The following is a 17,369-nucleotide window of genomic DNA, read 5'->3' as shown; positions in this document are numbered from 1 at the left end:
GCTTCCTCGAAGCTTCCTCAAATTATTTCCAAGCAAGAACATTTCCATGGAGTTTGAATATTTTTAACGTCACGATCGTCTGAAAATAACATCTTAAGTCGTCTTTACTACACAGAACAATTATGAAGCAGGCAATAAAGTAATTATCGTTAGTTGATGAATGAATTGCATCTTCGATCTTCTGACGATCGCTCTACGAAATCGAAGCAGAACAGCCTTAGTGATCACACGAGGCAGATCGAATAAGTGATTTTCATACAATAAAGTCGATTACGGAACAAACATGCCTGGGGGTGTTGTATTTCTGGTCTGTATCCCCACTTTGAGCTACGAGCACCAACTTGTATTCGGTGTGCCGGTAAAACGAAGTGCCTCGAAGAAGATCGAAAAGAGCAAAAATAAAATTGGAGGGCCGAAGGTAGACCTTCGTCTAAAGGAAACAAAAAGCCGCGCGCAATTACTCACGCTTGATGATGATGGCGAAGACGACGACGTCGGTATTGATGTTGGTATTGAAGGCAGAAAATATCCTCGCGGATATCCCACGCGGTCGAAATCACCGGTCTTCGTGTCGATGGAAACGGTAAAGTACAGTAAAAAAAAACATTACAAGATATAGATATTACAAGATAATAAAATATAGACTATAATACGAAGTTATAAAAGATAATATTAACTATCGAAATTATATGAAAAAATGAATTGTACTTATTAAGTAGATATATATCTGTAATTGTAATTACAGATTTCACGTTTCTTTTTAATTCTTTGACTTTAACTTTTCAACTTTAAGATAACTTTATATTTTAAGAGTTTATTAACTCGCTTTCAAAGAATGAGAATTTTCTCTTTGCGAATAGCTCTTCAAAATTTAATTATATTCAATACAATAAGTTTTATTAATTATAAATCATTCTTATTTTTTTAACTTATGAAGTTTGCTTTTACAGGTGCTGGAAGAGCTCCTTAAAAAGCTAAGAGTAGAACACGTTGTATGGTGCAAGGACAAGGAAGACATGTATTATGAGGTACGGCCAAAGTTGCGGATACATTTCCATCTATATGTATATGCGAGAAATTAATTTATTCGGGCATTATGCATAATGCTCAGTCAAAATAGACAGGCATTATGCATATTGACCAACCATTATGCACGATGCTCGAATTAATCGTATTTCTCGTAACATATACATATTTCCAAATGATGAATGCAAACAAAGCTTTCTGGTGGAAGGTGATATTTCCAGTACCCGCCGGTGAACCCTGCGAAAATTGTATACATTGCCTCACCGAGTTGGGTATTGGTGTTAAAATGAACTCGATAGTCAGGTGATTTTAAGGCTGAATTAAAGAAATCGCAACACAAGTTCCAGTACGTTCGAAGTCATGACTTTGGCCATTGATTTTTTTTATTTCTAGCGTAATCCCGACGCAATGTACGTACAGCGGTGTGAACGGTACAAAATCGTTGGCTGTTAAGGACGACGTTGCTCGCAGGTTTCTTAAATTTATTTTTGCTGAGATTAGCGTAAATGTGAAAATATGTTTATGCATTTCCTGCTATTCAGACGAAAAGAATCGGAGGATCGTAAAAACGCTTGGGACGATTTCGTAGGATCTATTAGATCGAAATTGACGGTGAAACAGGTTGTCGATGGCGTTCGCAGTGGTGGTGATCTTACCTTCGATTACATATGCCTTGTATTAACTGCGGAGTAAGAAATCACAAACTACTCTTATTATATATATATATATATATATCTAAATAAATAATTAAGGCAGATTTCCGGTAAGTTCGTTCGACGACCACAAGAGAGTAGTCCTCTAATATTACCAAAAAATTCTTATTATTTATTTGGCAATTTATATGTTATCATCGTTATTAATGCTATCGGGATATTGTATGTAAGGCATTGTACAATATTAAATATAAACTTAATCTTACATTGCCGCAATATTTAAGTTGTATTAATAATAATCAGTTATGTGAAAACTACAATCTTACAGCTGTCTCGCTGCACTTGGTCTCATCGAGAACAGTGCAACTAATGTCGTTGCAGCTATGCTAGTTTCTCCTCTCATGGTAAAACTTTTTAATGCAACTTTGCTAGTGGTTAAACATTGTTTACACGTCACTTAACACTTTTGATCATCGTCTCGTTGATCAAAGGGACCTGTGATGTCTCTGACTTTCGGGACGATCATAGCCGATAGAAAGCTGCAACTAGTCGGTCTGAAGAGCTTGATGCTCGGTATCTTCGTATCAATACTATTTGGCTTCATATTCGGCCTTCTCCTCGGTACAACTGAAATGCCTTGGGGCTATGGCGACTGGCCAACCGATGAAATGAAGGGCAGGTGGATATCACTAAGAGTCAGACAATATCAATAACGCAATAGATTGCATACGGCTTCAATTATATACATTTCAAATATATAGTTAGAAATGTTATCTCAAAATGACAATTTCTTTCTGTAGAGGCAACTATAGAGCGCTTTGGATGGGTGTTCTTTGGGCTCTTCCATCTGGCACAGGTGTCGCAGTCGCTTTGCTGCAAGGTAGTAATGGGCCGTTAATTGGTGTCGCCATATCAGCTTCGTTACTACCACCAGTAGTCAATTGCGTAAGAGAACAATAGTGCATATATCATATAAAAGTAAACTCTATGTAATAATAATTAGACATGTGTTGTTAAAGATGTTTCTCTTTCTTCCATTGTTGGGTAACTGTCAATGATTAATGTAATAATGTAATATTTTTAATGTTATATTGATCGAACAAAAAATTCATTTTTAATTTTCGCAGGGTTTATTTTGGGCTCTGGGATGCATATGGCTCATATATCGACCAATAAAAATGCCCCATATTAAAGGCGAATCTTACACAAACTTTAATAGTTCCTATACGTATATCTACAGCGATTACTTGCCCGTAGAATTTTTCTGCAACGGCATTATCAGCGCGTGTTTAACGTTTATCAATGTAATGTGCATCTTTATTACAGCGATAATAGTCCTGAAGGTAATTAAAGTTAGCACACTACATAGCTCGTTAATGGTCGAGAACAATCGCAAATTGCGACTGTAATTTGCATCTCGTATTATTACATCACCGACACAACATATACTGACATCGTTAATTACGACTTGCCATCGAGTTAAGCAAATTACATCGCGATACGACAAATGCACCGATTTTAAATAATACATATAATACACTTTTATACGTAATTTTTGTTTTCGCCGTAATTATTCGTTCGCAACCGCAGATTAAAGAAGTGGCCGCACCGTATACGTCAACGCCGGAACTACGTCGATTCTGGGAACATGACATTCGGCTGGTTCGCGATAAGAATATCTCTAGAGATAACAGTTCCTTGAATTCAAGGTAAAAAGAGTTATACTTCATTATACTTACTTTATCTATGTGATATCATAGGTGATAATGTAAAAATATTTATGTTATAAACATGACCCTAAAAATACCTCTATTAATATTTTCACTTGAATTAGTTTCTACGATGGATTGAGTAAAACTAAACAACGAGCATTGGAACGTACACTAAACGAAGCAGTCAGAGAAGCGATAAATGACGAAACTTTCAGAAAAGTACAAAGACTCAGTTATGGGCATGGACCGGAAGAGGTATTACCTGAATATCATATAAATTTAAATGTATTGTAATAATATTTATAATAATTTATATATTATGTTATAACAATAACTAAATTATTACTACATTTTTAATTACTTCTTTTAATATTTTTAAAAAATATTGTAGATTAGTCCTCGGCTTGGTCTTCCTGCTCGCGGAACTGGGGGCAAAGGTAACATAAAAGACAGTGAAAACACTGAGGAAATAACAGATGAAAATCTACAGTCACACAAAGGCTTAAATTCTGGCAATACAAGCGAAGACTTGATCGCATTGGATCGTTTAATAACGTATCTTTTGAGTCAACCAAACAACCCCACTGGCGGCAATTTGGATTCATGGAGACGCTCGCATCGAGCTAGTTCACGAGGGTATAGACAATTACGTGGCACTGCCGCTGATACCGACGCGGAAACCGGTGGCGTTGGCACAACGACTCTTTGAGCATAAATTGACATTTAAAGAAAAGCTAGCATCGCATATAAAATAGCAATACGATAGCTAGTTTCAAGTTAAATGTCTCAAGCATGAGATAAAACTGTAATGAAGACAAGGCACATATAGAAATGTTAATTTTGCTAAAGATAGATTATTAATGTCTGCATTTATATCACAATTTACACAACGTAGCGAATATAAGAATTTTAAATAGATATCTATAAATCACCTTAATCATCAGATGGTTCAGTGCCAAAGTACCTATCGCCAAAATTACCGATACCGGGTAATACATAAAACTTCTCATTTATCTCGGGATCCAACGCGGAAGTGACAATTTTCACTCGCGGAAAGGCGTAAGCAATCGAATGCACACCAGATTCGGCCATCAACAATGACGCCAACAGTACATTTTCCTCAGCAACGTCATGATCCAGAAGTACCCTGATCGCCATAATAGCAGCAGCACCAGTTGCAACAGTGGCATCCATCAATATTACTCTATAATCTTTGATGTCCTTTGGTAATCGAAGATAATACAACTAGATACAAGAAATTAAATGAATCATTGGTCATCGATCAAGGATAGATTTGCGAAAGAAAAATGTTCGAGTGCTTACTTCAGGCTCGCCAGTTTGCTGATTAGTTTGGATGAGAATTTTTCCTATGCGTATGTCCTTGCACACATCTCGAACAGCCTGCTCCATAGTCTCACCGGCGCGTAATATCGATACACCGCATATTTTGTCCGTCGCACCTCGTTTGCCGCCATATAATACTCCTTGCGGTGTTTCGACAGTTACATCCTTCATACAAAAATAACATATTATAACATGTGACATCAGAAATTAGGAGCTTACAATTCTTATAAAAATTACAATTATAATAAAATTAATTTAAAAATTCTGGCCTCTTTTATTTAGAGTTATGATAAAATAAAATAACCAATATACATATTGAATAAAAAAACAAATATTCATGTTGAACAACATTTATATTAATATTTATATACGTTTGTGTTTACCTCAAAAGGCAGCAAAGACAACGCATATTCGATGACTAGACGAATCAAACGTTTAGAGTAAAAAATAAATTCATCTCTATAGGTCTCCTTGTTTCGTATAAACGTATGAAGACCTTTTATCTGCGGCGTGTCTGGAAGCAAGTACAAAGATGAAGGCAATGGCTGACCGATGTACGAGTGCGCCAGTTTTTCCCTCAATTTAAAACCTCTCTGAAAGTCGCACAGAGATCATTAGAATTGACAATAATTTTACGTTAAAATGTAAAATAAAGATTAGCAATTTACCAATTGAAGTTGAGTATGAACATGCTGTACAATTAGCTCTATTGCCACTTCGTTTTCTCCTCCGCGCGGCACAATAATATCCGCATGGACCATAAGAGGCGCTATGTAATAATAAAAAGCCGGCTGCACATGTTTACTATACTGCTTTAATACACCCTCCAGGTCTCTGCCTCTTTGCGAAATATCCCTTCGTAAACGCCTGGCCAGTCTGACGTCCGCATCAGTATCGACGAAAACTTTCATATCGCACAGCTTGATGAAACGTTTATCTATTTACTCTCTTTCGATATTATATATTATATTATCTTATATTTTTCCAATCTTTAAATTAATTTATCTTTTTACCCACTTACCTTCAAGACGTCGACATTGTAAAAAGTAAGTATTCCCTCGAAGATAATGACGTTGGCACCATACATGGTTTTCTTTCGAATAAAAAAGAAAAAAATTGTATAAATTGCAATGATTTCTTGCATAAGTAAAAACCGCAATCAAGTCAACTTACCGTTCTACTTTCTCTACGATGTGTTACAAAATTATAAATAGGAACTTCTACCATGCGTCCTTCCTTTAAACGCTGCAACGTAGTCTTGAGAAGTTCAAAATCGAATGCGTCAGGATGATCAAAATTATACTCGTTGTGTGCAGCCATCTCGTGCTGCTTCTCATTTAATACCTATAAGATAAATATTCAGTAGTGTCTACAGTATTATTAAATTGTTTTCCATAATGCTAATTTATACAAGATATTTTTAATAAATACTATTATTAGAATATTTAACGCACTTTATAAAAAGAATCCATACTAAGGAGGGTCACCCATGGTACATCTAAAGATTCTATGATTTTAGTTGCCACTGTCGTTTTTCCAGAGGCGCTGCCTCCACAAATACCTATCGCAAATATATTTATCAGTAATCAAAATTTATATTTATCTCATATAAAAAATTTAAATCACCCATCAAGTGATAAATTAAAAATCATTGTAATTAAATTAACAATAAATGTCACTAACCAATTACAAAAGGTTCTACTTGTTGACCAGCTGAATTGTACCAAGGAGGTCTACCAGCTGTATAAATAGTTCGCGTTTTGCTCCTGAGAATAGATTCTGTAGATGTCTTCTTACTTGATTGTGACATACTAGTAGTGCGCTGCCTTCGTGATCGTGGTGACTTTTGTGAACCTGTTTAATTATATAATAAATATCTTATCTTTCTATCTCCACATAATAATCAATATTTATTTTTTGGCTACATAATCCCTTATATAATTTTATTTATGATTTGTAATAAAGGATTTAATTAATCAAAGGAATAGGAATAGGATTAAAAGTAAGAAGAAAACCTTCTATATATTTCATATTAAATGTCTTCTAGGAGCTCATTAAGAAAAGACGATGAATTGTTTGAATCTTCTTTTACAGGTACATTGAAGTATTGATTCTGTAAATAATGCGTCTATGTATACTATACATATGTGGAACTTAATAAATATGACATATGTACACTAACTGTACATTATTTACGTATATTACTTATCCTATTATCTATATGTATTATTTATAAATCATGTAAGCATACTTTATTCATACTTTATTCATATCTTATCTTGTTACAATTATTTCATTCATTATATATATATATATATATATTCCTGAAACAATCTATATATTACAGATGATTCATTATCAATGAATAACAGATATAAGTTGTCACACATAAATATCGTTCTGTTATCACAAACATATATAAGTACATATTACGTACTTACATATGTACGTAAGAAATTTATATACGTCACATCAGGTGTATTAACATAATTCTATCTTACTAATTCAACAAACAGGTTCTACTAACAGGTCTTGTTAATAAAAAAAGTAAATCACTACCACATGTTAGATTAGAATGAGTTTTAGGTAGATGTTAGAAGAAAGTTGCTCTTCAAGATCAGGCATATCAGAGTGAAATTTTTTGACTGAAGAAAGCCAATAACAAATAAATTTACCTGTGGACGGTGGCCTTGGGGATTGTGGCGTGCCTACGTCAGAGTGCCTGTAATGCTCAACATCCTCGCACAACTCATCGGCGAGGAATATCTCGCGATCGTCCAAACACGCGTCGCCGTCGTCGCTAGCAAAATATCAGCAATAGAAATTTCGTTGATTTTCAATGGATGTTGATGAGTGGAAATATGCTATAAAATTTAAAAAGAAGAGGAAAATCCTCACACATACCTCTCAGAACTCGCTGAGCTCGGTGGCTCGAATGGGGGCTGCATTTTAGCTGCCATGTTCCGTCGACACCGCTGACCTCGGGTTCGTCGCTACCACGTGCACGTTGCAGCTGCAGATGCAAATGGTTGCAGACGATCACCTGCGCAACCTACTCTACTTCTTTACTTTTACTGGCCCCGGTCTCCGCACACGGGCTTGACGTGAACAGTGTCTTAGCCTACTGCGTCATACGTAAATTTCACGCTGCGCGCCAAACATACGTATCAGTACACGATGTGATGGCGCACAGCGATGTCACATCACACTGGGTATCACCGTACCGCATACGAGCTGACGGCGCAAAGTTGCAGAATGCAGAGTCGCGCGGTCAGTGTTCTCAAACGTGAGCAACCGTGAGAAAGACCCCACCATTCCGTCCATTCGTTGGATATTCTCGACGTTTTCGCGCGCGTGCGTACCAACAACCACGTGATTTTCTCGACAGTATCGTGCCTAGAAGTAACACAGGAAGTCGCCTAAAACCATTATATTTTTCCATCTTTTATTATCATTATTAAAATTATTTCAGGATTATTAGCACATTTTTATCTTAAAATAATTTAATTTTAACTAATTTTAATTACTCATACATATTATTTAATCGATTTAAAGTAAGGTTTTCTATGTACGTGTCCAGATTTTATAATTTCGTTCATCACGATGGAGGCATAACGACAATCATTTATCGAGATAAAATGTATACGCGACTGAGAGAACTGAGCGCGATGCTAAAATTTGCGCGTGCGTGGGTATTTTTGGGGGCACCGGCCACGCGCAGTATTGTTCCAAAACATTGTGCGCATATACTACACGTTTTCAATGAGCATATTGAAGCACATGTCTGATTCATACTCGACATTGGCTGTTCAGCGCTACAAAATCAATTCCACAATTAGACATTTTTATATAATATTACCTATTTTATATTTATAAATGTTAAGCTATTGTTGCTGATTAGATTTAAATTTGTATCCTAAAAAAAGATTCGTAAACTTAGAAAATATATAAAATATTGTAGAAATATTGAAAACTATTATCGTTTTCCTTGAATCTCTTGTTTTTCTTTTAAAGACTTCAATTAGTTACTGCAAGACATTGATCCACTTATATTCATTTCTTCTAGAGAGATCAATTTTGATCTCTTTATTTCTTTATTTTTTTTAATTTCTAGAACTGGAAAAAATAAAAAGTAAATTAAATCAAGATTAAAATAGTAACTTAAATTAAAATTAAAATAACATTATAATTATTGGGGTAGAAATATAAGTAACTGCGGCTTTTCGTTCTTTTTTTATAAAATTTTCCTTTGTTTCTTTTATATGTAATATTACAAATAGTGGCCTTTTAGCCAACTTGCTTATTATTGAATTAATTATTAAATATTGTAGCTTTAATTTTATCTGCTTGCAATCAATATAGGTTTTTCAACTATTTCTTTTTCTTATAATATTTCTTTAATTTAAAAAATGTTAAGGTCTGCTCTACAATGTGCTAATTTGTTTCCGGTTTTTGTTTTTTATGTTTTGTTTTTTTCTCCTTTACAACCATTTTATCGACAATTGTATTTCTTACTACATATTTCTTGTTTCTTTCGAAGTTCTTTAACTTTTATCTCGGGCAATATAAAATAAAAAATTGACTTAATACTTTATAATGTTTTTAACGTTATTAAAACAGATAATAAATTTAAATTAATTATTTAAGTGTTAATATTACATAAATCATTATTTCAATTATATTTATTTCAATGTACACTCATAACACAACGTTCTCAGCTCCAATAGGGCACATTAATAGGGACAAGTTTAAAATCTTGCAGTACATATTACTGGATATTTTCACGTAAATTTCTCATATCTTTTGAAAAATATTTAAAATACTTTAATATTCAAAAAATAAAATATTATCTTCGGTATCGTATGCATTATTAATTTAACTTAAGAAGAAAAAATATTTTTTCTTATTTATTCGTGCTAGTTTTCTTCGTGATTTATCAAAATACAAGCACACTAATATGGACAGCCACGGTAATTGGGATAGTTACCCCATTACGTAAAACAAACGACAAACGGCCGCGGCACGAGATCGGAGATAGTGCGACATTCGTACTCGTTATTGATTCGAGTCATTTGATTGTTCACATTTGATCATGCCGCAGGACGGTAGGCGTGTGCTCTCGAAAATCGCGGATAGGAGTTGACCAAAGTTGACGGAAAATTACGCGAAAAAATCAGTACGAGTGGCGCGTCTCGTTTTTACCGGGCACGTTTGCCGTACGGAACTCGAGGATCTCGCGGTGGAATCGAGACGTTTTCTAAGCTTAAGGCGATGGTACGATGACCGCTCTTGGGTTTCTTGTGTACGCATTCGTCGTAGTGGCAAGCTCATTCGCGTACAACAATGATGACGAATGCATCTTTCCTTTTTTCGATAGAGCTCATATAACAGCGACTTCCTTGCCCGAAAGAGGACCGTACAATGCTAGGCTACATGGAGATTCCGCGTGGTCATCAGAACTTAGCAGTTACAGTCAACATCTTACTATGGAGCTGGGGGACATATATGAGATACGCAGCATTTTTACGTAAGGACGAGCGCATACTAATGAATACGTGACAGAATATATTATTCAATATTCGTACGATGGTCAAGCTTGAGTTACTAATAAAACCCAGACTGGTGTAGATAAGATATTTAAAGATAACATAGACGGAGACAGTATAAAGCTTAACAAATTTAACGTATCGATAATTACACAATTTATTAGAATAAATCGAACACGATGGCGAGACAGGATATCGCTGAGGATCGAACTTTACGGATGCGATATATATTATGTATCTGATATCGTTTCCTTTAATGGATCCTCTCTGATACGATTGGATTTACTTAGAGAGTCTATCGAGACCGACAGACATTCTATACGTTTTCGATTTAAAACAAATAATGCTGACGGTGTATTAATGTATTCTGTTGTGTATTTGCAGGTAGATAATTATGAGACGAAGGAGTTTGAATTTAACATAAAGCATTCTGCAGACGCGCAACAATATTCAGTACGTGTACATCGGCAGAAAAGAGTTTATCAGAGGGATTCGCGGGATGCATATCGAGAGTTGAATTCGATGACATATATCCGTTGAAGCTACTCTTTCAAGAGAACGGACCTGCTTACGTCCGTTCACTCGGTCCTTCAGTAATCGAAGACTTCCACGGAGTCGAACCGATCACGCATCCGCCATATATTAAAGAGACGCGATCATCATCTGAGATAGATGAGGAAAAAGTGAGAGCGGCATATAACGAGACTGATACAGCTATTCGGGGAAGCGTATTAGCGATTATTCTGATTCCATTTGTGATAATGGCGATTCTTATAGACAGATATACATCTAGGTATAAAGGTATGAATACTTGCTACAAGAAGACAAGAGTGCTGAAATTGCTCTGGATCCGGATTCAGCGGTCGTGAACTCTGCCACTGGTCATCAAGAACAAGAAAAAGAAAGAGTGGTTTATTTAAAAACTGAAATGCATCATATTAGATATGTATTAGAGAAAAGTAACAAGTACACATTAAATTAATCTAAAATTATATATATATTTTGAATAAGGATAAAATCTCTTTTGCTCCATTCAATGCACCATTGATTTTTTCATACATATCATAATTTTTGTACGCCAGAAATACAAATGTAGAATCCAAAATAATTAGAAATCAGAAAAACGAATTTTTTAATTCTGTTACCCATATAATAGTTTTATCAAAAATACTCCAATTTTTTATTATCTAAGTCTAATTATTAATTTTATTTAAAAATTTGTATATATGTTGTTGTCTTCCTGTAGAATTTGACAACACTGCCATATAAAGAGGCCTAAAAAATTTTAAAACTAAAAAAATTTTGTCATTCCCTCTAATAATTTCTAAGTAACAGCTTTGGATCATACTAAAAATAAAATAAAAATTTAAGAAAGTGCTCAGAAATCGCAATTATTTACATTTCATAGAACTGAATATGAATTTTGACTAGCTTTTTCAGATATTATTTCATTATATAATATAAATCAAACTATTGTATTATTTCATATTGTTTCTTAATACATTTCTCAGAACTCTGCATAATATAATTGCCAGTATACGAATATATATACATATATTTACATACACATTATATTTAATTTTTTCAAGTACAATTACGATAGCAAATGAATGATTTTAATTTTTGCATTTTGCTCACGTTCATTACGCGAGAAAAAGAAGTGATTATTTTATATAATTATTATTTCGTGATTAGGGTATGATCCGTTCCAATTTAAATGCAATTTAACAATGAAACATAAAAGAGTGTTTTATGTAACATAAATAGATTTTCCATATACACAGCTGTCTTTACTACAGATAAATTACTTATATATTTTGTTTTCTTTTTTTTTTATATAATATTCGCAGTATTAATTGAAATGTCTACCGTCCAAATTGCGTTTAATACTTTTTTTTACATTTATTTTATTTTCACACATTTGTTTGTGATTATTTTACAGATATTTTTTTTGTTTTTACATGATCTGCAAACTCACTGTAGAGTAATTTAATATTAATATAGCATTAAGGATAATAATTGTAATAATAATAACAGTAGAAATGATAATAACGATAATAACGATAATAATACTCAAATTTTTGGAACAAAAACGATATAATGATCTGAATGAATATGTCTTTTTTATACTGAGAACGAAATTAAATAAAAATAAATCATCTTTACGTAGGTATGCAACGACAATAAATACATCATGGATCATCAGAGGCTGTGACGCAGAGAGGAGATCCGAGGGAACAAGGGAAACTCTTGCCCACGCAGGCCAAGTTAGCTATCTTTGGCATGTACATACATATGTTTGTGAAAAAGCAGCGGAGCCAACGTGCAGGCACGCTTCGAGTATTGCAGCTGCATACTGCAAGGAAAATATGCGCCAACATTTGCGCCTGAACTGCAAACGCATGCATCTTGGCTATTTGGTGTAGCGATAAGAAACGTGGGAATCGAATAACCGACGTCATATCTACGTAATATCGATATCGCAGACGGTTATTGATGAATATGTAACAAAGAATATTTTAAAGTGCATGCATCGAAATTACGAAATTGAATAAAATTACGAAATCTAGTTAATATACGCATCTTTTATGTAAAACTTACATGTAAAATTAACATAAGTGTATGCTTATCGTAGGTATACATAGAAACTTATATCGTTAACTTCCTACGCAACGATATAACAAAGTTTTCAGAAAATAAATGTACGTGCAATATTTTTAAAGTTACATTTTTTCTTTTTTTTTTCTTTATGTTCTTTTTTGCAAACAAACGAGCAATATATTCGATATATACATTCATATGTTAAAGCGTTAATGAGAGATTCTTCAAGTTTTTCAACAAGAGTGACATTGTGTAACACAGTGATCATTTCATCATATTGGCGAACAAGGACGTAATAATTTACGTCCTTGTTACTGTGTCATCTGTGTCTCTTGTTGGAAAGCTTCCTTTATTGTGTGTATTTATAATCGCAGCATAATAATTTTTTAAATGTATATAGTAGGAAGCAATTTGATATGTACTGGAAATTTGAGAATGAGATTTTTATTACAATATATCGATGTGAATACGTAACGTATATAACAAAAAAAACAAGTTTATGCGAATTCAATCATATCATCATTATTTCGGTATTTCCCGGATCTCGGTTATTTCTGATATTATCATAACGATTACGCAATACCTATAAAGACTATTTTTGAAATTTAATATTCGAAATGTATAAAAGAAATTCCCCAGCAAATTTAAATAAATCCCATAAAAACATATTTTACAACGATTTATTATAAAATATACTTTACAGATTTTAAAATTTAACAAACAAACGATATTCTATAATTAAATAGATCGTAATAAGAAAATATTAATTTTATTAAATGCATAATAATTCCACGTGATATATTTTTATATTATCGACATGAAAATAACTTTCAAAAAAGATATATACATATATATAAATATATTCAATATTCACACAAATGCCAAGATAAAATAAGTAATACATAAATATCAAAGCAAATTTAAATAATTTCAATAAAAACGATTTATGATATATCAGGAATATGTTTCACGGGTCGAATAAAATTTAAGCTGAAGATATTCTAATAAATACATTATAATGAAACAACATTATTTTTATCACAAATACAGAATATAATTCCACGTGATGTATTTTTATGTAACCATAAAATAACTATTTCAAAAAAAAAAAAACGATGTATAATATATCCAACATCATAAAAATATCAGATAAAATTCTATAATGGAAAATTCCATCCCTTCTCCTTTATCGGTTATCACGAAAATAAAATATGATCTTTTGCGATAACAAAGTAGAAATTCATAGAAATTTAGAAAATATCGTTGTAGTTTCAGACCGCCGCCGACATCGCGCGATGTCGTGACGAATTCACTCGTTCAGCCGGTAACACTGAATTTCGTTGTTCGATCTTGCGTTGTTGTCGGTCAACCGAGTGCAAAGTAGCGAACGGTAGCGAACGTCGCAAAGAGGATACATATAGAAAAAGAGAGAGAGAGAGAAGAAGAACAAAGACAAGAAGAGGGAGAACGTGCCGAAAGTCACCCCCGCGTTTACCCCCGATGGCTTCTGCGTCGTGTTGACTCCGCCGTCGCGTGACGTCGCGCCGTCTTTTAATAGTCCGCCGCCTCTCCGCAACCGGTTCGCCCGTATGATACGACACGATACGTCTACATACGTATACGTACGTCGCAGCCCGTCGGGGAGACGCGCCCTCGTTCGACCTTGAACGGCTATAACCGGTGCGTAACGTTCGATGTACGGAGCATCGTCGCTGTTAATCGCGACAATCAGCCGACCGCGAGTCACCGTCACCGCAGCACCACCGTAGCAGGTCCGTGCTCCTTTTACTCTGTTTACTTCCTCCTTCTTGGCGCCTACTCCTCGACGCGGGACTGCCTCGGCGGTGAAATGGCGAAGAAGACGTACGATCTACTGTTCAAGCTACTCCTCATCGGCGACTCCGGCGTCGGCAAGACCTGCATACTGTTCCGTTTCTCGGACGATGCCTTCTCCACCACGTTCATTTCCACAATAGGTGAGAGAAAGAGATGGAGAGCGAGGGAAGGAGATCGGGAAAGGCCGGTAGAGACGAATCGTGGAGATTCTTTCGTTGATGACGACGAACTTGGCTCGCATTCTTTTACCGGCGATTAGGTTAGAATGTCGCGCTTCGATTGGAAATTACGGCCGTCACGTTCCATAAAATTCAATCCAATCGAGCTGATCGCCGCTTCGTTTCGTGTGAGGGCCACACATGTGCGTTACTATACACACACACACACGCGCGCGCGCGCGCGCGTACATATTTGCATGGTGATCAGGGTATAATTATCAGCCTGTTTTTCTTTGAGAAAAAAAATTGCACTTTGCTTCGCGAGATTTTAGCGGAGTCATACATCCATTTGTATGAGCATAAATATATATTGCACAAGTTACACAAAAGAGATGTATATGATTTTATGATATACAAATTATTCTCTTTTATATACAAATAATTATTTAATAAAAATAAATAAAAACTAAGATACCTTCCATAATTAATATAAGTTAAAATACATTTTCTATAATTAATTTTTATTTTCGTAACGGTAATTAGAATGCACAAAATATGTACCTAGAGTTTCTCGAAATTGTAATTTGTGTTTTATTCTTTTTGTCGAATGGAATATAATAAGTGGTTTCTTTTCTTGCAGGTATCGATTTTAAAATCAAGACGGTAGAATTAAGAGGAAAGAAAATCAAATTACAGATATGGTGAGTTGCATATGAACATTAAAAATTTTCTATATATTTATGTGGTTTTATTTATCTACAGGGACACAGCTGGGCAGGAAAGATTTCACACTATTACAACATCATACTATAGAGGAGCTATGGGAATTATGCTTGTTTATGATATTACTAACGAAAAGACATTTGAAAATATCGTAAAATGGTTGAGGAATATTGATGAAGTGAGTATAATGTACTCCATTTTACAATTTACAAATTTATATTTCAATTTCTTATATTAAACACATAATGATTGTCGTAAATATTTCCTATAGCATGCAAATGAAGATGTGGAGAAAATGATCTTAGGAAATAAAAGTGACATGGAAGAAAAACGCGTTGTCAGTACAGAGAAAGGAGAAGCGGTAAATATTCTATAGATAAATTTTCTTGATATATTACGAGCAATGTGATAAAATCTTTTATCAAAAACATGCTGGGTTTTATAGACATATAATATACAAATCGAACATATAATATATGTTAGGGAATGCTTTGCGGTGCCCCCCCCCCCCACATGTGAGAGAGAAGCGATACTCAGATCTCTCTTTTCTTTCTAACAAAAGTTTTCTGTCTGTTAAAGTGAGCAGAACAAAAGTTGTTCTTCGTCTTTTAGAGAAAGAAGAAAGACTTGAGTTTTATCATATATCTCTCGCCTGCCATATTCAAATCTATCTGTACTACGTCTATGATAATTCTTTAACCAAAATTTGTATCTTGTTTACAGATAGCGAGAGAACATGGCATTAGATTTATGGAGACGTCCGCGAAAGCGAACATCAATATCGATCGAGCATTTAGCGAACTAGCAGAAGCAATATTGGACAAAACTCACGGCAGGGAACCACAAGACGCGCCCGACAGAGTAACGGTTGATCGAAGGGTAGAAAGAAATTCGAATCGGTGCTGCTAATTTTATATATTATTTATTTTAACGGCGCATAACGAACTATATATCAGCTCGTGCCACCTGGGATAGATCCCTCGATATAGATTTAGAGCGTAATTTAAAACATAATAACATAAACACTTCACGACACTGCCTGATCTGATATAATCCAATCTCACTTTTGATCTGATGAAAAAAAACGTTTTTCTATGCTGCAATCGAAAATTGCTAATAAAGATGATTTGACCGATCCAATATTTTTAAAAAATTATGTTTTTTAATTAAATCTATATAAATGTTAATAAGTTTATAAAAATTATGCGCGCGGTTTTATGCATATACAATTGTATCTACGACTGTACGTGTGATATATAAACAAAGTTTTATTAGTTTATACGGATGTAGTAAAAAAAAATTTAAAAACATAGATTTCACTGGCGAAAATCTTCATGTTTCACGTAAAGCATTGCATCGTTGCACGAAAAAGAAATTAGGACATATTGTTTATACATATTGTTTATTACGAGGCTGCAATTTGTTACCATGTTGAGTGGTGTGAGTATGAGTGTCATCGGCTTCTAATCTTCATCATTTTTTTGAATATTGAACGCTTTCCGTGAATAATCGCACCACAATGCTTACTTGTACATTTAAGTTAGGGAAAACTTAAACCAAAAGCTTCTACCGTTTTGTGTACGGCCGATTTACTATAAATATAAATATTCGCAATTTCGAATTTGTCGTTTTTATTTCTTAGGCAAACGCGCGCGCTCACACACACACATACACACATATATACATATATCCTGCATGAAATGAGTTTGCATATTTATAGATGCAAAATTGTCATTAAATAGACATTAATAACAATTATACATAGACATT

At 34.3% G+C, this 17,369-nt stretch overlaps 4 protein-coding genes across 6 annotated transcripts; 3 read left to right on the top strand and 1 right to left on the bottom strand.

Annotated features, from left to right (window-relative positions):
- The first annotated feature begins 9 nt into the window (after positions 1–9).
- On the top strand, positions 10–4,114 carry LOC108755432. The gene is made up of 12 exons (XM_018498424.1): positions 10–583; positions 951–1,028; positions 1,235–1,329; positions 1,420–1,497; positions 1,569–1,715; positions 2,008–2,083; positions 2,171–2,358; positions 2,480–2,624; positions 2,807–3,022; positions 3,270–3,388; positions 3,514–3,646; positions 3,783–4,114. The coding sequence occupies exons 1-12, from the start codon at positions 284–286 to the stop codon at positions 4,098–4,100; spliced, it is 1,893 nt and encodes a 630-aa protein (XP_018353926.1). The 5' UTR covers positions 10–283; the 3' UTR covers positions 4,101–4,114.
- Positions 2,325–8,131, bottom strand: LOC108755433 (uridine-cytidine kinase-like 1). Of its 3 annotated transcripts, XM_018498426.1 has the most exons (11): positions 7,640–8,131; positions 7,411–7,547; positions 6,419–6,589; positions 6,190–6,296; positions 5,909–6,079; positions 5,757–5,828; positions 5,404–5,655; positions 5,119–5,328; positions 4,715–4,900; positions 4,324–4,636; positions 2,325–2,368 (listed from the first exon to the last, which is right to left on the bottom strand). In XM_018498426.1, exons 1-10 carry the CDS (start codon positions 7,693–7,695, stop codon positions 4,325–4,327), a joined length of 1,674 nt encoding a protein of 557 aa, XP_018353928.1. In that variant the 5' UTR covers positions 7,696–8,131; the 3' UTR covers positions 2,325–2,368; position 4,324. The 3 variants fall into 3 exon arrangements, with proteins under 3 accessions (XP_018353928.1, XP_018353927.1, XP_018353930.1); XM_018498425.1 differs by lacking the exon at positions 2,325–2,368 and having other exon boundaries at positions 4,295–4,636; XM_018498428.1 differs by lacking the exon at positions 2,325–2,368 and having other exon boundaries at positions 4,295–4,636; positions 7,411–7,535; positions 7,640–8,128.
- Positions 8,132–9,868: 1,737 nt separating this feature from the next.
- Positions 9,869–10,686, top strand: LOC108755357 (neurexin-4-like). The gene is made up of 2 exons (XM_018498286.1): positions 9,869–10,262; positions 10,666–10,686. Exons 1-2 carry the CDS (start codon positions 10,015–10,017, stop codon positions 10,667–10,669), a joined length of 252 nt encoding a protein of 83 aa, XP_018353788.1. The 5' UTR covers positions 9,869–10,014; the 3' UTR covers positions 10,670–10,686.
- A 3,479-nt stretch (positions 10,687–14,165) lies between these two features.
- LOC108755469 (ras-related protein Rab-10) lies at positions 14,166–17,217 on the top strand. The gene is made up of 5 exons (XM_018498490.1): positions 14,166–14,858; positions 15,517–15,577; positions 15,639–15,777; positions 15,871–15,960; positions 16,323–17,217. The coding sequence occupies exons 1-5, from the start codon at positions 14,732–14,734 to the stop codon at positions 16,506–16,508; spliced, it is 603 nt and encodes a 200-aa protein (XP_018353992.1). The 5' UTR covers positions 14,166–14,731; the 3' UTR covers positions 16,509–17,217.
- The last annotated feature ends 152 nt before the right edge of the window (positions 17,218–17,369 follow it).

Source organism: Trachymyrmex septentrionalis, unplaced genomic scaffold, assembly GCF_001594115.1.
Source record: "Trachymyrmex septentrionalis isolate Tsep2-gDNA-1 unplaced genomic scaffold, Tsep1.0 scaffold87, whole genome shotgun sequence".
Classification (NCBI taxonomy): Eukaryota; Metazoa; Arthropoda; class Insecta; order Hymenoptera; family Formicidae; genus Trachymyrmex; species Trachymyrmex septentrionalis.
This window is presented reverse-complemented; position numbering and strand designations above follow the sequence as displayed.

Excerpts from the sequence above, each read along its gene's own strand:
- LOC108755433 (XM_018498426.1), bottom strand. The coding sequence starts at position 7,695 with ATGGCAGCTAAAATGCAGCCCCCATTCGAGCCACCGAGCTCAGCGAGT. Across the intron at positions 5,829-5,908 it reads ATCGTAGAGAAAGTAGAACG|AAAACCATGTATGGTGCCAA; the intron begins GTAAGTTGACTT and ends TTTATTCGAAAG. Across the intron at positions 5,656-5,756 it reads ACAATGTCGACGTCTTGAAG|CTGTGCGATATGAAAGTTTT; the intron begins GTAAGTGGGTAA and ends CGTTTCATCAAG.
- LOC108755432 (XM_018498424.1), top strand. The coding sequence starts at position 284 with ATGCCTGGGGGTGTTGTATTTCTGGTCTGTATCCCCACTTTGAGCTAC. Across the intron at positions 1,498-1,568 it reads AAGGACGACGTTGCTCGCAG|ACGAAAAGAATCGGAGGATC; the intron begins GTTTCTTAAATT and ends CCTGCTATTCAG. Across the intron at positions 3,647-3,782 it reads ATGGGCATGGACCGGAAGAG|ATTAGTCCTCGGCTTGGTCT; the intron begins GTATTACCTGAA and ends AAAATATTGTAG.
- LOC108755357 (XM_018498286.1), top strand. The coding sequence starts at position 10,015 with ATGACCGCTCTTGGGTTTCTTGTGTACGCATTCGTCGTAGTGGCAAGC.
- LOC108755469 (XM_018498490.1), top strand. The coding sequence starts at position 14,732 with ATGGCGAAGAAGACGTACGATCTACTGTTCAAGCTACTCCTCATCGGC. Across the intron at positions 14,859-15,516 it reads CACGTTCATTTCCACAATAG|GTATCGATTTTAAAATCAAG; the intron begins GTGAGAGAAAGA and ends CTTTTCTTGCAG. Across the intron at positions 15,778-15,870 it reads GGTTGAGGAATATTGATGAA|CATGCAAATGAAGATGTGGA; the intron begins GTGAGTATAATG and ends TATTTCCTATAG.